The 22528-nt window shown below is 51.6% G+C and overlaps 1 protein-coding gene across 1 annotated transcript in view; it reads left to right on the top strand.

Annotated features, from left to right (window-relative positions):
• Positions 1 to 17376, top strand: part of USP22 (ubiquitin specific peptidase 22) — a 44971-nt gene extending 27595 nt beyond the window's left edge. The window contains exons 6-13 of the mRNA XM_042914440.1: positions 120 to 267; positions 2465 to 2570; positions 5760 to 5918; positions 10437 to 10563; positions 11454 to 11545; positions 12357 to 12419; positions 13335 to 13484; positions 14243 to 17376. Of these exons, the coding sequence (XP_042770374.1) occupies positions 120 to 267; positions 2465 to 2570; positions 5760 to 5918; positions 10437 to 10563; positions 11454 to 11545; positions 12357 to 12419; positions 13335 to 13484; positions 14243 to 14285 (888 nt within the window). The 3' untranslated portion in view covers positions 14286 to 17376. The remainder of the gene's footprint in view (positions 1 to 119; positions 268 to 2464; positions 2571 to 5759; positions 5919 to 10436; positions 10564 to 11453; positions 11546 to 12356; positions 12420 to 13334; positions 13485 to 14242) is intronic.
• Positions 17377 to 22528: the final 5152 nt, after the last annotated feature.

Below are 22528 nucleotides of genomic sequence, written 5' to 3'. Positions count from 1 at the left end.
GTTCTAGGCAGTTAATTATTTTTTTTATTGTGTGTGCTTTGTGTTCAGAGGATGATATTTATTCCTGACAGGTTTTTTTTTCCCCCCGTTTCCTTCTCTGTGTGTGTGTGTCTGAGCAGTTTTACTCTGGGCACCGGTCCCCCCACATCCCGTACAAGCTGCTGCACCTGGTGTGGACTCACGCCCGGCACCTGGCGGGGTACGAGCAGCAGGACGCCCACGAATTCCTCATCGCGGCGCTGGACGTCCTGCACCGGCACTGCAAAGGTGGGGGGCCTGCTACAGCTCCCTGATGACCTGGTGGGGTTTTCATCTCCCGTAAGAAACACGCCGTTAATACCTCAAAGAGGTTCTTCACAGTTTGTTTTTAAGGGCGGAGGAAACGTTCTGGGTGCTGTCTTCTGACCTTGCTGAGGTGGAAGAGCGTGGCAGCGGGCCTGTAAAAATGCTTCAGACGCCATCAAAACCGGCTCCCTGCCGTCACGGGTCTCCAGAAGGACTGGTCATTGCTCTGACATAGCCAGACAGCTGAGAACACAAACCAGACCTTCACACTTGGCAGTTTCCCTGACCCTGAGTCACGTTCATTTCTGGGTCCAGCCAAGGGCTTTTTCAGATCTCTCTTAGGAGCTCCCTGGATCTTGGCTTCTGTCTCACAGCCCAGCCCCAGAGGGTCACAGCCTCCCCAGGGGTCTCAGATGCGTGTGGGTTTTGAGAGTTTCGGAAAGGGGACAGCGGACAGGAGATTAGGACCGAATAACACGCCGCTGAATAACAGCAAGCCCCTGGAGGGCTTGCTGGTGTTCCTCTTTGCTGGGTGCGGAGTGAGGTCAGGAGTTTCTGTTCCTGACGCGTTCCCACGCGGTGCTGATGCGGCCCGTTCAGGTAGCACGCCCCAGTGTAGCTGGAGTGTGCCGGGGTAACCTGTGGCCTCCAGGCTGGTACAGCCGGTGGTAGGGGGTTCCTGACTGGCTCTTTTTGTCTTCCATGGATGCTGTTAAAGAGCAGAGTCCACTTTTTCCAGGTCTTGTTGAACGGCCTCCTCCGGCTCCTTCCCAGCCTCTCTCCGGTCACTGAGCTGCTCTCACAAATGCCCTGTGTTGTCTCACATTACAACTTAGAGGCAAGCCAAACCTGAAATAAGGCGGCTTGTTCCGATCAGCTGTCGTGGCTTTGGGTTCTGGCTTTTTTGTGTACTTAATTTGTTTTCTCCTGAAAGACACACACACGATCCTTTCAGTGCTTGCCTGGGAAGCCTAATAAACAGTGCTTCGTGGCTCGGGTAGGGTTTGGTTTCCCAGCACGAAGTACAACGTACACACAGAAAAGAGCCACTGTGTAAGATTATTAAATTATTATTCCAAGCATTTGAGGATAATCAGGAAACTTCTGTAACCAGCATTAGTCTATCCTGAAAATCAACTGCTTGACCATGCACTGGTGTTAAAACAACATTCGTGTGATGAAAACACAATACAGTGATTGTGATCCCGTTCTCTGACATGATCCCATTTCACATGTGAAAAGAAATGTCCGGCTCTTCTCGTTAGAAGCACGGTCATCAGAATTCTCCTTCAGCCTTGCTAGGCCACAGCACACAGGAAGGCCCGTTAGCCAGGCCTGCCATGCCCTTGACTGTGTTCCTTTGTGTGGTTATGACCATCCGGTGTCTTTTGGCTTATTTTCCTCTGTGTCTTCTTGCTGTCAAAAGACCTAATGGGCATCCTTTATTCCTGTGTAATAATTTAACCTTTTTGATATGTAATATATATAGATAGGCACAGATAGTCTATCCCCCTGGTCTAGTTGGATGAAAGTTCCACGGTATGTGTTTACAGTATTTCTTAATGTGTACCGTGCTCCACCACGTAAGCTTGGTACCCCTGTGTGTGCACACACATCGAAGTAGAGAGGGTGGGAATAGTACTTACCTCGGTCCAACCGATCGGAAGGAAAGCAGAGCTGTTCTTGAGGTTCCGGAGAGCAGGAGCTGACGAGAAGAGCAGAGACTGGCAGGAGTGCTGCACAGGGACTTCCTGAAGTCAGGGCCCCGGGCAGGACTAGCGCAGGGAAGGGGGGGCTTCCCCGGGCTCGCCACAGGCACAGTCCACCGGGCCACGCCACCGCGAAACTCTTCGGTCATTCCATACGTGGAAAAGGGAATCCGTAACTCTCCCCAGCTACTGGGCATTAGATACATTTTGGTGCCAAGGTAGAAGCCAAGCAGATCTTAGGGAGTGGAGACAAAGAGGAGAGTTGAGAAGAAGCCAGCCGGGTTGTTTCCTCTTTGCCCGCCAAGTCTCCCTCTTTGAAGTATCTTCCTGTGCCCTTTCGAAAGCGTCGGCACTTCTGGCTTCCTCACGCCTCTGTAGGCGAATGGCCTTGCCCCTTGGGTCGTGGCTCCCGGAAACGCGCGGACTCTGGGGGCACAGCTGCAGATCACACAGCTGCGGTCTTTCCCCAGGTGATGACAACGGGAAGAAGGCCAACAACCCCAACCACTGCAACTGCATCATAGACCAGATCTTCACGGGCGGACTGCAGTCGGACGTCACCTGCCAAGTCTGCCAGTAAGTGCGAGGCGTCCCGCACTGCACCGAGGGTTCTTCCGGAACACGGAAAGCTGTCGGGGCCGTGCCGGCCAGACCGTGATGTGGGACCCCGGGGCCTGTCGGTGAGGCCGACTTTACTCTGGGTGCTGCTTGTTGAACATCGTGGCACATGTTTAGCCGCCGAAACTGCTGCGTTCTGCACAGTTTTTAAAAGTTTTACACTTAGAGGGGCGCCTGAGTGGTTCAGGTGGTTAAGCGTGACTCTTGGTTTCAGGTCAGGATCTCGTGGTTCATGAGTTGGAGCCCCACGTCGGCCTCCGCGCGGACAGCGTGGGGCTTGCTTGGGATTCTTTCTCCCCCCACACCCACCCCGCCCCTTCTGTGTGTGCGTGCACGCATGCGTACTCTCTCTCTCAAACTTAACAAGTTTTATATTTAGAGCTAGAAGTTGGTGCCACCACAGTGCCTTTTTGGTGATGTGCGGATAAATACAATGTTTGGTGGGGCGCGTGGGTGGCTCAGTCGGTTAAGCATCTGGCTTCGGCTCATGTCCTGATCTCACAGTTCATGAGTTCAGGTCCCGTGTCGGGCTCTCTGCTGTCAGCGCAGAGCCCGCTTCGGATCCTCCGTCCCCTCCCTTTCCCTTCCCTGCTCACACTCCTTCAAAAATAAACAAACATTCAAAGAGAAAAAAAAAAGAGCGTTTGGTCCTTATAGGGGAGCATCTGCAGCAGCAAGCAGTTGTGAACCAGATTCTGTTATTTTTTTTAGATTGATAATTTTGATTTGATACTTACTTTTTGTTTTTGTGGAATGTACAATTCTCGAAATTTATAGTTTTTTTAAGTTTTTATTTAAATTCTAGTTAGTTGACACATATGGTAAAATAGGCTTCAGATACAGAATCAGTGATTCATCACTTAACATATAGCGCCCCATGCTCATCCCAACAGTTGCCTCCTTAGTTAATACCCATCCCCCATCTAGCCCACCCCCCATCCCCACCCACCTCCCTCCAGTGCTCAGTTCTCTACAGTTAAGTCTCTTGTGGTTTCCTTCCCTCCCTCTTTTGTTTTCCCCCTTCCCCTGTGTTCATCTGTTTTGTTTCTCAGATTCTACATAGGGGTGAAATCATATGGTATTTGTCTTTCTTTGGCTGGCTTATTTCGCTTAGCGTCGGACTCTCTAGCTCCATCCATGTCATTACAGATGCCAAGAGTTCATTCTTTCTGATGGCTGGGTAATACACCATGGTAGAAGGAGAGGTTCAGTGTAAGCAGCCAAGTCACCAGATGTGTTGAGATAAAATAGCTCCAGTGCAGAAGATGCACATTAGCAGGTCGTCCAGAGCAGGGTCCCCAGGGACCAGCGGCCCTTTGTGCTGAGGCCCCCTTTGTTCTTGTGTCCCCCCCCCCCATCTCTGCTCTCCGGTGTTCCTGACACCAGGAGCTGAATAAGAGCCCTGCCTTCCGGGGGGGCTGGGGCGCACACGGCAGATTCTTGGCACACGTGCTCCAGAGTGGGTTGCTTTTTATTTTACGGTTTCCTTTTCCATTTTCTCCAGAGTAGCGTCCCTGATTCTTTACAGCTGGAGCCTCTGCTTGGCATGCAGAGCTTTTATTTCCAGGAGCTTCAAGAAGGCACTGACTGGCGAGGTTGCAGGAACCCTCCCTTTCGACCTCAGCTCATGCTCCTGTTTTTTTTTTTTTTTTTTTTTCAGTTTTTTAAAAAACCTAGTCATGATCCCGTTAAAATTATTTCAGAACCTATGGGATTACCACTTGCACTTTGTATAGGATGGACTAGATACCAGAAGAGGGACAGTTTGCCTGTTACGAACACCGTTTTCTGTGACACAGCTTGTGTCATCGTGGGCCGTTGCTCTAAGCAGTGTTTAGACTCCCAGTTTTTCCTTCTTTTTTAAAAGTTTTATTTATTTTTAAGAGAGCGCAAGCAGGAGAGGGGCAGAGAGAGGAGACAGAGGATCTGAAGTGGGCTCTGCACTGACAGCAGAAGTGGGGCCCGTGAGATCGTGACTTGGGCCAAAGTGGGACGCTCAACCAACTGAGCCACCCAGGTGCCCCTAGACTTACAGTTTTGAAGAACCTCCTCGTCGGCTCTGTGTTGCTGAACTCCTTCAGCAGGAGGTTGTCTTGGATTAATATCCTGTTTATTTTATTTTATTTTTTTAGTGTTTATTTTTGAGAGCAAGAGAGAAAGGGTGCGAGCTGGGGAGGGGCAGTGACAGAGGGAGACAGAGGATCCCAAGCAGGCTCTGCGCTGACAGTAGAGAGCCCGATGCGGGGCTCGAACTCACAAACTATGAGATCGTGACCTGAGCCGGAGTCCAACACTTAACCGACTGAGCCACCCAGGGGCCCCAATACCCTGCTTAAATATTTGTAGTAACATTCCAGTCTGTGAGTTTCCTTTCTGTGTCCTTTAAAATAAACCTCTTGGGGCGCCTGGGTGGCTCAGTCGGTTAAGCGTCCAACTTCAGCTCAGGTCACGATCTCGCGGTCTGTGAGTTCGAGCCCCGCGTCGGGCTCTGGGCTGATGGCTCAGAGCCTGGAGCCTGCTTCCGATTCTGTGTTTCCCTCTCTCTCTGCCCCTCCCCCATTCATGCTCTGTCTCTGTCTGTCTCAAAAATAAATAAACATTAAAAAAATAAATAAATAAATAAAATAAACCTCTCCACTAGAGGGAACCGGCTTTGTTAAATAGAGCATTAAATGCCGCTGTCCGGCTGTGGGGCTGTGCCTGGTCGGTGTTCTCTCCACGTCAGGTGTGCTTGATGTCTCCATTCCACGTAGGCCCGCGGTTTCCAGCTCCCAGGCAAACATTCTGAGGTTCTCAGATGCTGCGGCCGCACATCCATCAATTCAGAGTCTCTGGACGTGGGGCCCAGAAGTTTTCTGTTTTTCACAAAAACCCCAAAATGATTGTGATGATCTCCTGGGTTTGGAAATGGTTGCTTTGGGAGCAACCTTTGCCTTAAGTGGTTTACGTGCTGTTCCTCTGTAGGGCCACCTTGGGGGCCCAGGACGTGGTGTGTGGGGGCACTCAGTGTGTTTTCTGACCTTGGATGCCCTTTGGATGAAAGGGCAGAGCTGTGAGAGGACGTCAAGGTGCCGTCCGCCAGGGGGTGCCCCTGAAGCTGCATGGCTGTCCCTTCTCAGCTCTGCGTTTATCTCCTCTTGCTTCTAGTGGAGTCTCCACCACCATCGACCCCTTCTGGGACATCAGTTTAGACCTGCCTGGCTCTTCCACCCCGTTCTGGCCCCTGAGCCCAGGCAGCGAGGGCAGCGTGGTGAATGGGGAAAGCCACGTAGCGGGAACCACTACGCTCACGGACTGCTTGCGAAGGTAAGAAAGCCGCCCGCGCTTTTGTAGAAGAAGAATGGTCTCTCCTTGCAGGCACTTGTCTCTCCTTGCCTTGAGGCTCTTTGGGGTAGTGGTTGGTCAGAGTAAAGTCCTGATAAGTTCAGGGCTACCCCAGGGCCCCAGTAGTATTTTTATTCACATGTCCTGTGTAGACAACACGGAAAGATGTGACAGCCTGCAGGTGGCTCCCGTGGTCTGTCACATGTTTGCACGATGACTAGAGATTTCTATTCAGCCGGCTTTGCTTGTAGCCTGTGTGTGGCACGGCTGCTTACCCCCGCTCCCCGCCCCGCCCCGTGTCCGTTAACAGGGAGCCACAGAGCAGAAGTTGAAGTTCCCTCACCTTCTGGGACTAATGCTCTGCACCCGAGTCTGGCCCCCGCTGTGGCACACGGCCCTTCCTGGAGGCGATTAGCCTATTGTGGTGTTGTGTGTGTCCCTTTACCACACCACCGATTTCGACAAGTGCTGAGGTTTAGGGCAGGGTTGCTGTGAAACGTGTTAAGGTAGCTGGTGTCACCTGCAGTGTTGTGGAACGGAAGCCCTTCCCACGCTTTATTTTAATTGAGTTTAGTGTTCGACAACCTTTGTTGAATTAAAGGTTGCTGTAGATACGTTCTTGGGCGGAGGCGTTCCTTAAAAAGAGGGACAACCTTCTTGGCATTTATCTTGCCCTGTACGTCAGCAGGCTCACAGGCGCATGTGTAGAATTTTTCAGTGCATTGGCTTTGTCACACTGGTAGGTCCAGATGTAAATGGGGCATCAGACTTGTAATTTGGAAAACAAGCGAACGCTCAAAGCAAAAAACCCCACCATTTTCCAAGGGAGTCTTTACAACTCCGTTGAACTTAGTTGTGAATTTCAGTAAAACTGGAAGGTTGCCCACAGTGCAGAGGCAGGGAGGGAGCACTCGGCAAGCTGAGATGCACAGGGAGTGCCAGGTCGGGAGCAGGAGTGCCGCGGAGCCAGGTCCCTGCCCGAGTGGCCAAGAAGAGGCGGAGCACATCTGTCTCCAGTTTGTGTCACTTGCAAAGGGTCCCTTTTCCAGTTCCGCTGTGGGAGTAGATGACGAAGCCGGCGGAGGTGTTTGTGATTCCGTGGCTGCAGAGACCCTCCCTCCTGAGTCTTCAGCAAGTGCCGGCGCGGCTAGGAGGCGGTCACCCCTCTGTAGCTGCCCTGAGGGAGCACTCACTGTGCGCCCTGAACCCTTTGCGGAGGAGGTGGACTCTCAGCGGGACCACGAAGGCCTTCCTGAGAACGGGCCTGTCGCTTTCCTAGGTTTCCATGTCCCCCTTTCTGTGGGCTCCGACTCTTTGTGTTGCTCTCAGTTCTGCTGCGTTTACGTGCTGTGTCTTCTCAGTGCGGAGGAGACGGCCTCATACCACCTCTGTGCGCCCCTGCGGCCCCTCCCGTGGCGATGGGCATCTCGTAGACACGCGAGTGCGTGTGCGCCCGTGAGTGTGTGCGTGCCCGCGTATGCCAGGCCGGAGGGCTTGCGAGGCGGCAGACGGCAGAAATGGACTCCGGTGAGCTTAAGCGGGTAAAGGTACCAGGGAGTTCGCAGAATCCACAGGAAGGCTAAAGAAAAGCCTGCTCAGCAAGCGGGTGGTCTCCAGAAGAGGCTCGGCGACCAGCATCCGGAAGGTGCAGCCCGCTGCTGGGCCGGCTGCCCTCAGGTGCAGTTGAGATGCTGCTCCCTGACAGTACAAGTTCTTCCTGCACTTGCTTCTTTAGTATGATTTTTCCAGATACCGAGGCCTAATGACGGGCATCCGGCTGGTCAAGCCTAGGTCGTGTGCCCACCATGCAGGTGGGTGGGAAAAGCAACGACCTGGCTTTTGTGGTAAACCTCCATGAAGGGAGACAGCCCTGCCTCCCACCTAGGTTTGGAAATTCCCCGAACACGAGTGGAGGGTGAGCCGGATACATAATTGACAAGATCTGTGACCTGGGCTCTGTCGTCCTTCCATTCTTTACTTACGGCTATGTGAATTTGAAGCCAAATCCTCTTCGTGTCTGGCACCGTGGGACTTGTTCAGTACATTTTCTTGGCGCTGAAGCAGGTTTGGTTGACATATTTCGTGTCAGAAAGTTCACATAGTTTGGCAGAGATGACAGGGATTTGGGTGGGGGTAGGCATGTTTCAGCTTAGGGGCACTGCACATGGAAAGAAAAATGACAGATGATTAGGAACTTCCAGAAGGATTAAAAATGGGAAAACCTCAAAAGATGACTCTTGACTTACATGCACATTTTATTTTTTTGTAATTTTTTTGGTTTTTGGTTTTTGGTTTTTTTTGAGAGAGAAGAGAGAGCATGTACGAGGGGGAGAGGGGCAGAGAGAGAGGGAGACACAGAATCCGAAGCAGGCTCCAGTCTCTGAGCTGTCAGCACAGAGCCCCACACGGGGCTCGGATTTACGAGCTGTGAGATCATGACCTGAGCCGAAATCGGACACTTAACCGACTTAGCTGCCCAGGCACCCTCGTTGGTGCACATTGTATAAGCGTCTCATCGTGAGAAGCAGTGTGCTTATTGGTCAGTAGCTTAATCAAGACTAGGTAGTCAAGTGAATATAATTGGCATAAAGTGTGTGAATCAGATTTGAGGAGAGATGGAATGTTTCACCCGCGGTCTGATTGACAAGCCCCAGAACGCTGCGTTTCGGGGAGTTGGAGCCTCTGTTACCGAGCAGAGTGTCTGGCTTTCGTTCCTTCTCTGGCGAGGTTGGTGCGGGTCGGGGGCTCCATTAAGGAAGTGTTCTTTGCAGCCAGGCCTGGTAGGTTTGTTGCCCTGGGCGCTTGCTTTCCGCTGTCGATCACCTTTCTGAGTGTTTGCAGGCCAGCAGAGTCTAGGCCTAATTTTAGCTGTGGGTTGGCATCGGGCTTCCAGATCTAGAAGTCAGTGTTCTTCCTGAGCGCACAGTGCTCTCTGCTCAGTAGTGACGCATGGTCTGAGTACTCGAGCCTGGGCCTGCCATCGCCAGTGCTGGCTGGACCAGCTTGTGGAGACGCTAGGGAGGCGGGTGTGGCCCCTGGGGTGGCCCTGAGCAGTCTGGTTGGGATGGGGCCAGACTGTTTTGAGTTGGAAAATTGGATCGTGGGGTAGGGTTGTGGCGATTCAGGTATATCCAAAGTCTTCACTCTCAACACAGGTGCATTCTTCTCTCCCTCCAGTCAGGTATCCAGTATTCAAACTACCCTGATTGTTTTTATAAAAAACTATTTTGTGCACTTTGTTCAAATCAGGATCCCAGACTGGGAGCACACATTACATTTGGTTGGTTGCTTTCACAGGTCCCTTCCCAATCCGTAGGCTTCCGCTCCCCCTTTTGTTTTCTTGCTGTTTCTGTGCCGAGAAGCTCGTTTTCCACAGAATTATGCACACTCTGGATTTTGTTGATTGCCTTTGTGGGCTAGTTCTCGCAGGTTACAGCGAACACAGATGCCTTGTTCCGTCCTTCTTCTCCCCAATGAGATCTAACTGCTCTCCTCAGATTTCCACTTCCTGGGCACCACATGGGGCAGGCAGGGCCAGCGTTGGTCATAAGGGGGCGTCGTCGTGCCCCTAGTGAGATCCCAGAATTTCCAAAGCATAAACAAAGATTTCCAGGCCCAATGTGAAAACATGAATTTGATTTGTTTTTCAGCTTTAAACTTAAAAAATTTGGCATAAGTCCTATTGAAACATCCTGTTTCATGCGTTTTTCCCTCTAGTAACCACCACCTGTGACAGAAATGCTTGCCGACTTACTTAGTGCAACGTTTCTATTCTATGTTGTGATCTGTCTTCACCACTAGAAAATGTTCGTTTCCCCATTGTTTAGATTTAACTTTTGAGAGACAGATTCACATGCATTTATCTGAAATAACTGGATACCCTTTACTCTTTACCATTTCCCCCAGTGGTGACATCTTGTAAATTTAGAGTTCAAGATCACAACCACGGTACTGACATTGGTACCCAGCCCTGCATCGCGACTCACAGCCACTCCTCCTGCCCTCCCACCGCTGCTGTCTCTTAACCCCTGGCAGCGGGAATCTGTTCTCCATTTCTGTAAATTCAGTATTCCAAGAATGTTCTGTAAATGGAACCCTGGGACATGTAATTTTAGGGCCCCATTTACCTCCCCAGTCATAATTCTCTGGAGATTCTTCCGGTTGTGTGGATCCATAGTTTGTCCCTTTCTGTTCCTGACTAACAGTATTCCATGGTGTCATGTAACCTTTCGTACACTAAGGAACATCTGGGTTGCTTCTTTCGTGGTTTTTCTTTTGTTTTTTGTTTTGCTATTAAAGCAGATAAAGCTGCTCAGAACATCTGTGTACAGTTTTTGTGTGAGCATCATCTCCTTTTTCTGAAATCCAAACACCCCTAACTATACGCATGTTTTTAAGTAGGGAAATTAGCCAATCAAAAGTGGTAAAATAATTCTTTTCTGTCTTTTCCTTTTCTCACCTCTCCCACCTTTTTTTCCTGAAAATACAAATGTCTCATAGATTTACGAGACCAGAGCACTTAGGAAGCAGCGCCAAGATCAAGTGTAGCGGCTGCCATAGCTACCAGGAGTCCACTAAGCAGCTCACCATGAAGAAACTGCCCATCGTAGCCTGCTTTCATCTCAAAGTAAGTTTTCCAGTGGCAGACTCCATATTTAATCCCCAGTACAACTGAGAGCCTCTTGGTCTGGTGTAGGAAGTATGTCTTGTAACTGCGGTGACTCGGGAAAGAACACTGGAGAAACCAGAGGGTGGTAAGTTGTAACTCTTTCCCCGTCTTCTGTTGCCCAGAGAGGCTTGTGGTAAACGAAAGTAATGACTTCATGATGAAAATAGGATGTGAGTTGCTCTACTGGGGTGGGGGGGGTTAAAATTTTACTTCTCCTCCCACCCGGATTCTTACCCCCTCGACATCAGTTTTCTGTTGTCCTTTTACTTTTTAAAAGCAAACAAGACCCTTAGCATTATGATCCAGTCCAGGGGTGGGTCAGCTTTTTCTGTAAAGGGTCAGACAGTACATATTTTAGGTTTCACAGCCACACAGAACCTTTGTTTTCTAATCTTTGTTTTATTTTATGGCCCTTTCAAAAACAAAAAACAAAACCGAACCATTCCTGGCTTTCTAGCTGGATTTGGTGGCCCGAGTCTAGGCAGAGGAATGTCTTTGTCTGGTGAAAAGAACAGTATGTTCCTTTTTGCTCCCAGACGTTACGGATATTCTGTTTTCTACTACCTTGCACTTTGCCGCGTTTGTCGTAGGATTACTTTTTTGTACGCTTGGTGTCGATCACTTTGAACAGTCCCATCGTTTCAAGACTTCGTTTTTGAACTGTATAAATTAGATTTGTATGGATTAATATCATGTTGCTGAATCTGTTAGCTCTAGACGTGGCCGAAGGGCAATTCAGAAAGGGAAAGCCCACTTTTGGGAGTGCACAGAGAGGCACCATCAGGGGAGACCCTTAGAGCTTCATCCTCTTCCTTCTCTCCCCCCACCCCCACCCCAAATTTCTGTAGCGATTTGAACACTCGGCCAAACTGAGGAGGAAGATCACCACGTATGTGTCCTTTCCCCTGGAACTGGACATGACCCCCTTCATGGCGTCCAGGTATGAAAGGGTTTGTTAAGCCGTATCTGTGATCAGGAGGGTGTGGTTCTATGGGGTCAGTGATTGGCACTGGGGTCCCGATGAGCCGGTTTAGACATTGATGTATCCATACGTGCTAAAACTGAATTGTTATCCTGATCTTGACCCAAGACACATTTTAGTTTCCTCAGATGTGCTGCTTCAGCTTTGGGTTCTCCCTAGTGATCCTCGATCAGGTTTCAGACTTGGCAGGTTGTCGAGGTGGGATCACCGCGAGAAAACAGCATGATCGCCGGTGGGACTGATGTTGGCTACAGATAAACACAGTTGATTTTAGAGTTGTAGATTCCATTTCTCTTGTTTTCAAGTCTTGATATCCTAGACCACCTCAAATCTATCCTCCAAGTAAGGGCAACCTTCCCTAATATGTTAGACATGTGTTAGTTTCCTAGGCCACTGTAACAAATTACCACAAACTTGGCCTGAGGCAGCAAGGTGTCGCCACAGCCGCTCATCCTTGGAAGCGCCTGGGGAAGACTCTGTTCCTTGCCGGGACATGGGGTCAGTTCGATCTGGGCTGGCTCTGCGCCTCGTGGCAGGCGCTCTGGGCAGGTCAGTTCGCCAGCCTAAGCCTCCCATCGCCTCACCTTCACCTGGGCATAGTCTGCCCCTAGAAGGGAGAGCTGCTGGAAGACCTAGAAAGCAGGTCTGGAGCGTACCTGGTGCCGCGTCTGGGGTAGGAGGCCCCGGTCGTGGTGGTACGTCATTTGAGCCAGGCGTCTGCTTGGTTATTATTTCCAACGATGCTGAGTCTTGCTCCTGTTTCTTACAGCAAAGAGAGCAGGATGAACGGACAGTACCAGCAGCCAACGGATAGTCTCAATAATGACAATAAGTAAGTGGCACCTTGTGGGGTTGCCCTGGGCATCTCCAAGGTGGGGGGTGAGGTGCGGGACCTCCGGTAGGCCTGGCAGGGAGGGCCCCGTGGTGGCAGCCCTCCTGTTTCTTTCGGCCCCTGGCCCGCTGCCTGTCTTGCTGCCCCCCGACCCCTGTTGAAGACGCTTAAGCCCTGTTAGGAAAGGACTTTTCACAGCTGCACCATAAACCTCCCTGATGTAAGAGCCTGACCCGTCTCTCCTGGCTTCTGTGCATGCACGAGGGTCATCCTGGCCCCTGCATTTCTAGAGCGAAGGCTCGGAGTCTGAATTGTAGGCCTCTTGGCCTCTGCCTTCACTGGCATTGCAATAAGGTCTCTGTTCTTTTTTTTTTTTACGTTGAATTTATTTTAGAGAGAGAGAGCACAAGAGCGTGCACAAGCGGGGGCAGGGAGGAAGAGAAAGGGAGACACAGAATCCAAAGCAGGCTCCAGGCTCTGAGCTGTCAGCGTAGACCCCGACGTGGGGCTCGAACCCATGAACCATGAGATCATGAGCTGAAAGCAGACGCTTGACCAGCTGAGCCACCCAGGCGCCCCAAAGCCTCTGTTGTTTCCTCCACCACCCTTTTTACTGGTGGTGTGGTAGAAAGCACAAGGCAGAGCGTGGTTCCAGTACCCCCAGGACGGATTGCTGTCCCCACTTCCACTAAATGTGGTTCCCGCAAAGCAGCCCGAGAGCCAAGTGGGGCTAGGCAGGCTTTCTTTCCCTCCGTGCTGCAGCTCTCATTCCTGGGGTGTTCCCATTTAGTGTCAGGGGGCTACTGACTGCAAGGCTTCTGGCCGCTTCAGACTGTGATTTCCGACCGTGATACCACTGAGCTAACCACGCCCCCTCCCCACCCCTCTGTCCCCTCACCCTTGCTCCCACGCTAGGTACTCCCTGTTTGCGGTAGTTAACCACCAAGGGACCTTGGAGAGCGGCCACTACACCAGCTTCATCCGGCAGCACAAGGATCAGTGGTTCAAATGTGACGATGCCATCATCACCAAGGCCAGCATCGAGGACGTGCTGGACAGCGAGGGGTATGTCTGGGTAGCAGCTGACTCCCCGAGTGTGTAGCCATTCAGGGATTTTCACCGTCAGTCGCTGAAGTAATGAGGCTTGTTCTGGACAGGACACCAGCCTGGGTCGGTCGCTGGCCAGGAGAGGATACACCTCTTGGTCACTCTGGATCGTACCTTAATTCAGACCACGCAGTCATTTATTTTACCCACGACGTGAGCTGACACATCAGTTCTCGGGGAGCTCATTCTTCTCTACCCATCGTATTCCTCCTTGGCCCCCCGCTTTGTTAAATCCCTATTCCTCCTAAGGCTGTCAGTGGGATCCCAGCCCCAGGGGTGGGCTGGGATGAGCCGCCGTGAACTCTGTGAGGCATCTGCCCTTGGTGTTTACTTGCAGCAGGGAGGCCTCTTGCTAGAATCGGTGTGGAATTTGTGTTGAGAGCACAGTTTGTGGGCCTGAGGAGGCCACCCAAAGGGGCGGGTTTGGACTAGATGCCGTTGCGGGGTCTCACCCAGAGAAGCGGGAGGCAGGACTGATGGGGCTCACGACTTGCCGGTGGGCAGGTGGGAGGATGGGCTTGGGGCTCCAGCGTTAGGCGGGGGCAAGGACCCTCCCCCTTGGGAACTAAGACTCAAAACCTAGCCAAGCAAGCAGTCAGACTGGCAGCGTGTGCCAAGGCCACCGTGCAAGGCCAGTGGCAGGTTGGGGGGGGGTGGTTTTGTTTTCCCTTCTCATGAGTTAGAACATAAGCTTGCTTTCCTCTTCGCCTCCTCAGGTACCTGCTGTTCTACCACAAACAGTTCCTGGAATACGAGTAGCCTTATCTGCGGCCGGACAGGAGAGATGAGGGCAATGAGTTGGCAGAGCCTCACAGAACGGTCCCCGTCCTCCCCGACTGCATGACGCCACCTCCCCCCACGGAAGCGCCCCCAAGAGCGCCGGCTTCCTCCGTGGCCTGGGCCCAGCGGCGGCCCGGGTCGGTGCCTGGGGGGTCGTGGCGTTGGCATGGATGAGCGCTGCGCTCGGAAGGAGGCCCCGGGGACCGCACCACGGAAGCATTTAAAGGCGGGTGTGCGCTGCGTGGGCGGGGGCAGAGTGGCCGCGTCCCTGGTGTCTCCTGTGCTCCTCAAGAAAATGTGCGGGGGCCGGGGTTGGGGGGGGGGGGTCCATTTTTAAATCATGGGTCCATTAAAGCAGGAAAGTAGAGGAGCCAAAGACACTGCGTGAGGACAAAGGACTTTGCAAGTACCTTTCTCTCTGTGAGTTTAGTATTAAATATATATATAGTGTGGAACTCTTAGCCGCCGTCTTGTCAGCAGATACAGAGAACACCCCCCCCCCCCCCCCCCCCCCCCCGAGCCTGTGGATCCCAAGACACACTCCCTGGGGTTTCCAGGCACATCTGTTCTGCAGATAACTTAGCATCAAACTGCATGTGGAAGCGTCAGCCCAGGTGTTCTCTCTTGGTTTGTTTTTTTTTTTTTTTTTTTTTTTAGAAATAGGCACTTTCTAATCCTCCCTCCCCTTTTCTCTCTTTTTCCACGATGGTGACTTTCATAAACGTAATGGTAGTAACGTGAATGAATTACTGAATTTATACTGAAGTTGAGGTCGTTTCCCTTTATTCTCTCGAGAGTGAATCTTGCTTCTGAATCGGGGCCGATTTTGTTGCTTCCCCTCCGCCCTTCCCTGCGGAAGTGTCCGTGTCCTGGTTTTAACCAGGCAGACGCAGCAGAGGAGAATCAGGCTGCAGCTAAGTGTCTCTGTCGTATTAACCTTTTGAGTAAATGAAGTGTTTTCAGTGGCTTCTTCGTTTCCCTTCCTCATACTTTGTCCTGTCGCCGCTTGGCGGCTCCCGTGGGGGACTGAAGCGGGAGTGGCCCCCGGTGGGGCCTGCTTTCATTGCCGTGTGCCTCTGCTCTGCATTTGGTGTAGTTTGAATTGGTAGCAGGGAGAAAATGGCTTTGTGATCGAGCTGGGGGGGGAGAGGGAGGAGCCGCTTGAGGAGATGGAAACACTTTGCATTGTTCCTTGTAAGATACCTTGCATGCATCTGTCTGTCCAAACCCAAGCTTAGATTGTCCGCTTCTGAGAACTTACCAACCCAGAGATGTGGGGGAGGAAATGCTGCTTTAGCATATGATTCGTGCAACAAGCAGTGCTTGTCCCGGGAGCCTGGTCTGCATCTGAACTGTGGAATGTTCTTTCCTGGAGAGGAGGAGAATCCTGTTTCAGGCTCAGCACGCCGTTTCGTACAGAGCCAGGTGGTAAATATTTCAGGCTTTGTGGGCCAAGTGGTCTCTGCCACAGGTAATACATAAAGACGTGAGTGTGGCTGCGTTCCAGGAAACCTTCCCGTGGACGCTGAAATTGGACAGTTTTCACATGTCATGAAATTTTTTTTCCTGCTACATAAAAATGTACAAACTGTTCTTAGCCGGCAGGCCGTGCGGAAACAGCGGACCACATCCAGCTCATTAGCCTAGTCAATTGAGGAAGTGGTAGCAACAGCAGGAGTGGAGTAGTTACTGCTCAGCGTGGAAGATGCTAGAATACGTGAAACAGCAGTCATCTGCTGCAGCAGCATCACACGTGACGGACTCCCTAGTGATGCAGTTTTTAAAGCACTTGCTCAGTTCGTTCTCATTTTAGGAATAAGTGTTTGAAGATAGCAGGCGTCATCAGAAATACGGACGGGTGCAGATTTCCAGAAATGGCCACGTGTGCTGAGTGTGTGTGTGTGTGTGTGTGTGTGTGTGTGTGACAGAGAGAGAGGCCGGCTGTGTTGTGAAGATGTCTTTTGGGGAGAGCCGTTGCCCGTTAATAAGGAGCACCCTGGGAGAAGAGCTGACTTGGCCTGCAGAGTTCTGAGCCATGTGCTTTGCTGCCTTGTGGCCTGGCTTTACTGGATTGTTCTGGGTTTTCTGGCAGGTTCCCTGTGGTCTGGTCAGCCCTGCTTCCCCCGTCTGTCGCTGCTCGTGTTCAGGAGCTCGGCTGCTCCAAGAACAGGAGGACTGGGGACAGACAGGCCACGTTAACCTTTGTAGACATTAAATCCTTATACCCAAATGAATCCTCTGCCTTCCCTTTGGCCCTGGCGCTCTCTGCCTGTGCCGGGAAGCCCCCCGTGGCAGGAGGAACTGGCCAAGCTGTTACCGCAGGGGTTGCCCTCTCCCTGTGCCGCCAGCAGGGCATCCTGCCGTCGGCGTTTTCGTGTGAATTTACCACGTTAGGAACAAAATCCTCCGTGACGGACCTGGGAATTTTTCCTTTTGCTCCCGATCCAGCTGTGAAATTCCAGAAAATGGCTTTCTTATTTCCTAGTAACCACCCCTGTATAGGTGTTCAGGTCGTTACCAAGTGCGTCTGACACTAAGGGATCACTGGGTGACCTCCCCCCCACCCCCACCCCCGCGCCCCCACCAGTGTTTTTAAAACACCTGCCTTTCTGAGATGTTGGCAGTCATTTCCATGCTCCACGGTGAGACCAGCTTTCCATCTTCAGAGTCTGCTGTGCGTTCTGAGCAGTGTCCGGGCTGGGGCAGCGGGGCAGGCGGCCCGAGCGGCCGGGCCTCTGCTCCAGGGCGAAGGACAGTCTGAGGTCTCCTTCCTGCGGCAGTGCCCCCGCCCCCACGACACGTCGCCCCGTGCTGTTGTAGTTTGGCTTGGTGTGTATGCTCTCACCGGGTAAAATTGCCATTCTTTTGACGATTCAAGTGACTGTTTCATTTACTATAATCTTGAAAACGAAAATCATGAGAAAAAGATTCCAATGATCGTGCTGTGGATTTTATTACCAAGATGTTTACACCCCCCTCTTACCTGTCATTTTAAGGAACTGTCGACCCTTCTACCTTAATGGCTTGTAGTCTTTCCTATGTCATAATAAAGCTACATTTTCTTCCGAAATCTGGCCAGCTCTTCTGTTACTAATGACGGCAGCTGAAAAGGGCACGGTGGATGAGTGGCCATACCGTGTGGATGCCTGGGCACACTTTGTCGTGACGGGAACCCCGCCAAGGTCCGCGGCCAGACCTCATGCTTGGTTGGGACCAGTCTAGCGACTGCTCTGAGTGTGGGGGAGTCCACACACCCCACGTTTCCTCATGTCCTGTGATGGGCTCACTGCTCTTTGGCCCACTCCTCTTGTGGGGACATATCCATGGACTCAGGACAACCGTGGGCTTTCAGGAGCTTCTTTAAATTCAGGAATCCTTACCAGGGTTCGACGACAGGATCTGGGACGTGGTATAACAATACGTGTGGTTTTGCAGTCAGCTCCCCAAATGAGAAAATAGCGTGTAGAAATAAGGAGAAAATGTGTCCAGTTTGCACTGCCCTTGATTCTGTAATTGGTACAGGACCGTAGTTGACATTCGTGACATCCTTCTTCCCCTCCAACCTCCCCACTTCCCTTGTCCTCAGAACCTCCCCCAGCTGGTTATTACCTGGTTGACCCAGACCTTCATGGCGGAATTGTTCTTTTTTAGAGACCTTTGCTGCAAGTTCCTTTACTTCCCTTACATGCAAATACCAAGAGATGCCAGAGAATCACTCTGGGTCCTAGGCACTCTCTTCAAATGAACTGGAACCAGCATTGTGACCCTCAGGGGAAGTTTATCCCCCTTAAGGTCTAAGACCATCAAACCAGCAATGCCCAAACTTTCCTGGCCTAGAATAAAAAGATTCTGTAATTGGGTTCTTAAGTATAAGACTGGAAAGTGTCAACCCCACTCCTGCACCTTATCCTCAGACCCCTGTATTCTGGCTGCAGTGAGGGGGGGGGGGTGGGGCATCTGCAGTGGATAATAGCCTCTGGTTAAATGCGTAAAAGTCACGTAGCAGTCGTTAGTTTGGTGACCTTGGGCAGGGCAAGTTTAAGATGTTGAGCCTATTCTAGTCCCCACCCGTCTTGATGGCCACTTAGTTCACGGGTCCATCCAGCAAGCATGGTGACTGGGGAAGGACCCTGACTACATTTACAAGGCAGGCCATTTTGTCCCCCTGATCATTAATAGCCTCCCCTCTAGGGGTTTTCTGGCAGGCACACATGGATACACACATCCTCACAGCCTGTGCCCATTTTGAGAGGTCTGTCCCCAACCAGACCTTGTCACTAATCTTTGAATCCTGCTCCAGATGCTTGACTATCCAGCCGAGCTGTTAGCAATTCACCGCAAGTCCTTGTAGATCAGTACTTTTGGCCCCATCTCATTCCAGACAAGGCGGGTAACCAGACGTACGGCTCAGAGTTCCCCTCGGAGGACTTGCCTTCGTCACTGTCCTTAAGCGTCCTCAGTCATCTGGCCACAAAAAACGATGCCATGCAGCAGGTGTCTGCTGAAAGTCTGAGACACCTACTCCTGCAGTTTACCTTCCGGACGTGCCCACGCTCCCCCTTTGACGTGCCCTTTCTGCCAGACGGTGGATGGCTGCTGCGCACGCCCAGCCTTAAGGCCGAACGGGTCAGACAACACTCCTTTCGTTATGGGAGGGCCAGGCTGCATGGTCAACTGGCGTCCTGTGATTACTCGCCCGGGCTGCTGCGTCTAAGGAACAAGCAGAAGCTGTTTCTAGAAAGCGCGTATATCTGCAGAGGAGGACATAGATTGGAATTGCTCTGAAATCCCGGAGCTCTATGCTGTTTCTCTCCTATTGGTCCTTGCTGGAGTGTCCATAAAGCATCCTTACTTGCCAGGGACACTTTAAGTATCCTTGGATCTTCTGGATCATAAGATTGGAGTGGTAGTACAACATGTGTGACAGCCTGAACTTGGGTCCTACTTGACACTGGGAGCCATATGGAGCCTCTGTAGGTGGATCGAGTTAACACACTCAGATGCGGTGTAAGCTGCCTCCAACACCCAACACCTGTCAGCCGTTGTTTTTGCACAGTAGGTGGTGCGAGTGGAGGCAATTTGTCCTTCACCTTGAGGAGGCTATCTTGATAGGCTTCAGACTGCTGAACCCCCAGAAACTTCATTGAGTTGGGGACCCCTGAGTTTTGGGGAGCGTATTTCTCATGCTTTAGTTCCCTTGCCTTACTAAAGCATTTACTACCTCCTGCTTATCAGATGCAGTCAGCAAAATGTCATCAGTATGGTGGACCAGAGCAATGAATTCTGGAACAACAAGGTGGTCAATGTGTATGTAGACTCTTGGAGCAGAAAGCTGAATTAATGTGGCCCCAAGTGTATACCATGAAGGTATGCTGTTGGCCCTGACAAGTAAAAGCAGACTGCCTTGGTGGTCCTTACAAATGGGTATGGGAGAAACATGCATCAACCAGGTCAGTGGATGCATAGTTAGTGCCGGGCGCCATGTTGGTTTGCTCCAGGAAAGCTGTCACTACCTCTGTGACAGCAGCTGCAGTTGGACAGCACTGGATTAGGTTTATAGTAGTCTGCCATTGTCCTCTCACATCTTCAGCACAGGCCGTGCAAGGGAGTTAAGTGGGAATGTGATAGGTATTATCACTGCTGCGTCTTTTAATTCTTTGATGGGGCGTTACCCTTGGAAATCCCCCCACGACTACATATTGCTTCCTGGTGTGTGGTCCTGCTGGGCAGGTGAAGTTCCAGGAGTCTCCACATAATCCTTCCAACCACAGTAGCCCTCGTGTAGCAGATAAAAAGTCAATACAGGGATCCTGTTAATGGCCAAGGATACGCGCTATACACTTGGGAACTGGGGAATTAACCCCAGAGTGGACGGAACAGATTTCCATTAAAAAAACATGGTATGTGCAATTTCTGGACAGACTCTCTGAGAACCGGTACATGTTTCCCTGTGCTCTCTTTCCCCCTCTGCCTCCACTGGCAGTGTTCAGTTAAGGAGTGTCCATCAACCAGAACGTCCTGGATAAAGAATGACATGGAGGAGAGAGAACCTGTAGGCTGGACAGACAGGTTACGTGAGCAAAAAATACTTGTTTTTTTTTTTAAAAAACGCTATTGTCTTGGCTGCATCGATAAAAGAATGATATGTAGAAATGCGGATGGGCCAGATCTAGTCTTTTCGTATCCACAGCACTTAACATAGTGCCTGGTCCATAATATTCGTGGACTCTCCTACTCAGCCTGGGACTCCAGTCCCAAAAGAATATCTCCAGTGGAATATGACGCTGAGCAAAAAGGGGCCAGGTCCTGTCCCCAAGGAACTTACGGGAAGGGAAGTAAGCGCTGACATAGTATCTGTGAGACATGCGGACAAACTCAGGTGACTGTGCTCTGGAAACCTTACAGGGCTCTTGGGAGCCTAGCTGAGGAAGTGACATTCAGCAGGACAGGGTAATGGTGCGGGTGAGGTGGCTCTGTTGATTAGAGGGCAGTTACTAGAGCCACTGACGAGCAGCTCTCCAGAGGAGGAACCGAGTGCTTCAGGCCTGGGGGTCCTGGGGCGTGCACCACAGTGCCCATCACGCTCAGTGACATCTCTGACTCCTGGGACTCTCAGATTCGTGCATTAGTACAGGCACACGGTCCCATCCCGCGGCAGGCATGATGGCCAGTGGAATCCAGAGCAGACCTGAAGCATCAACCTGGACCAATTTCACAGGGCAGGACGGTTTCCTCCCTGGCTCTCTCCGGGTCCCCAGCTCCCCCCCCCCCCCCCCACAGCTCTGCCAGTGAGGGAGGCGTATTCCATCGTTTCCATGGGAAGAAATGTATCCGCCTGAAACCTTGTGCACTTTATCCCAATGTGGGGGCCATCTAAGTTTGAGACCAATACGCTTCATGCCACAAATTTGTTTTTGTTGTTGTTGTTTAAATTTTTTAAATGTTTATTTTTGAGAGAGAGAGACAGAGTGCGAGCAGGGGAGGGGTGGGAGGGGGCTGGACACAGAATCCGAAGCAGGCTCCAGCTCCTGAGCTGTGAGCACAGAGCCTGATGCGGGGCTCGAACCCATGAACCGTGAGCTCATGACCTGAGCCGAAGTCGGACGCTTAACTGACTGAGCCATCCAGGCGCCCCTTCATGCCACAAATTTGTGAAGACTAACACGGACCAAGGAGAGCTCCCCGAGACCCCCTCCATCCTGTCTCGGTCTGCTTCCAGAAAGAGCGGTTCGGTGTAGCAGGAAAGACTTCTCAGGGGACAAGAGATGACCCCTCTAGTTGGGGCTCCGTGCTCTCTGGCAGTGCCTCCTGCGGCTCGAGACTCTCTTGAGGAAGAGGCAGAGCTTAAAACGGGTGGTCGGGAATCTCCCTCCCAACCCTGACGTTGGATGAGTCTAAAGATTTTTTTTTCTCCCTGCTTCTCCTGGTGGTGAAACCAGTCACCAACGGATGTAAATGCCAGTAGCTAAGAGAGGAAGAGGAAGGGTAAATAAGTTGCCTGTTTGTAGGATGTTCAAACTAGAAATGACTTTAGCAATGATCACGTTGGGCTCCTGAATTCATTCATTTGGCAACTGTTTGACACCCGCAGGGCTCGGACTGTTCTGGACACTAGGAAGGGAGAGGCCACAGTCCCGCTCTCGTGGAGCATCTGGTCTGATGGGGACACATATGTGCCAGGCTGCGTAGAAGAGACAGGCTCGGGGGCCAGAGCGGGACAGCAGTGGGCATGCTGTTGACACAGGTGGTCAAATGGCTCTCCCATTAGACGACCTCGGGGCAGGGACCTGAATGAAGGGAGACTGAGCACAGGCTCTCAGAGGTAGAACGTTCCAGGCAAAAGGAACGGCGTGTCCTCAAAGATGGGTAAACTGAGGCTCAGAGGGACACACCTTAGCGAGCGCCCTGCCGTCTCCCGTTGAATCCTGTTCACACTGGCGGTTTCCCCTTGATTCCAAAAGCCGAGTCTCGAGGGCTTCCAGGAAGCACGTTGTGTGACCACTGCACCTCTGACCGATGTTGTGACCTGGTTCTCACCAGGAGCCGGTGGAAAAATTCCTCCTGGTCTCCAGCCAGGATGGTTCATGCTTTCCACACCAGCGGGTTCGTGTGGTTTCCCTGCCCCGTGTCAGGGGCACGCTCTGCGTGCTAAGATATAGAAGTTCCAGCTTCCCTAATACCCTACATTGTAATCTGAACCCTCTCTGTAGTATATTCCAGTG

This window comes from Panthera leo, chromosome E1, assembly GCF_018350215.1.
Source record: "Panthera leo isolate Ple1 chromosome E1, P.leo_Ple1_pat1.1, whole genome shotgun sequence".
Lineage (NCBI taxonomy): Eukaryota > Metazoa > Chordata > Mammalia > Carnivora > Felidae > Panthera > Panthera leo.
This window is presented reverse-complemented; position numbering and strand designations above follow the sequence as displayed.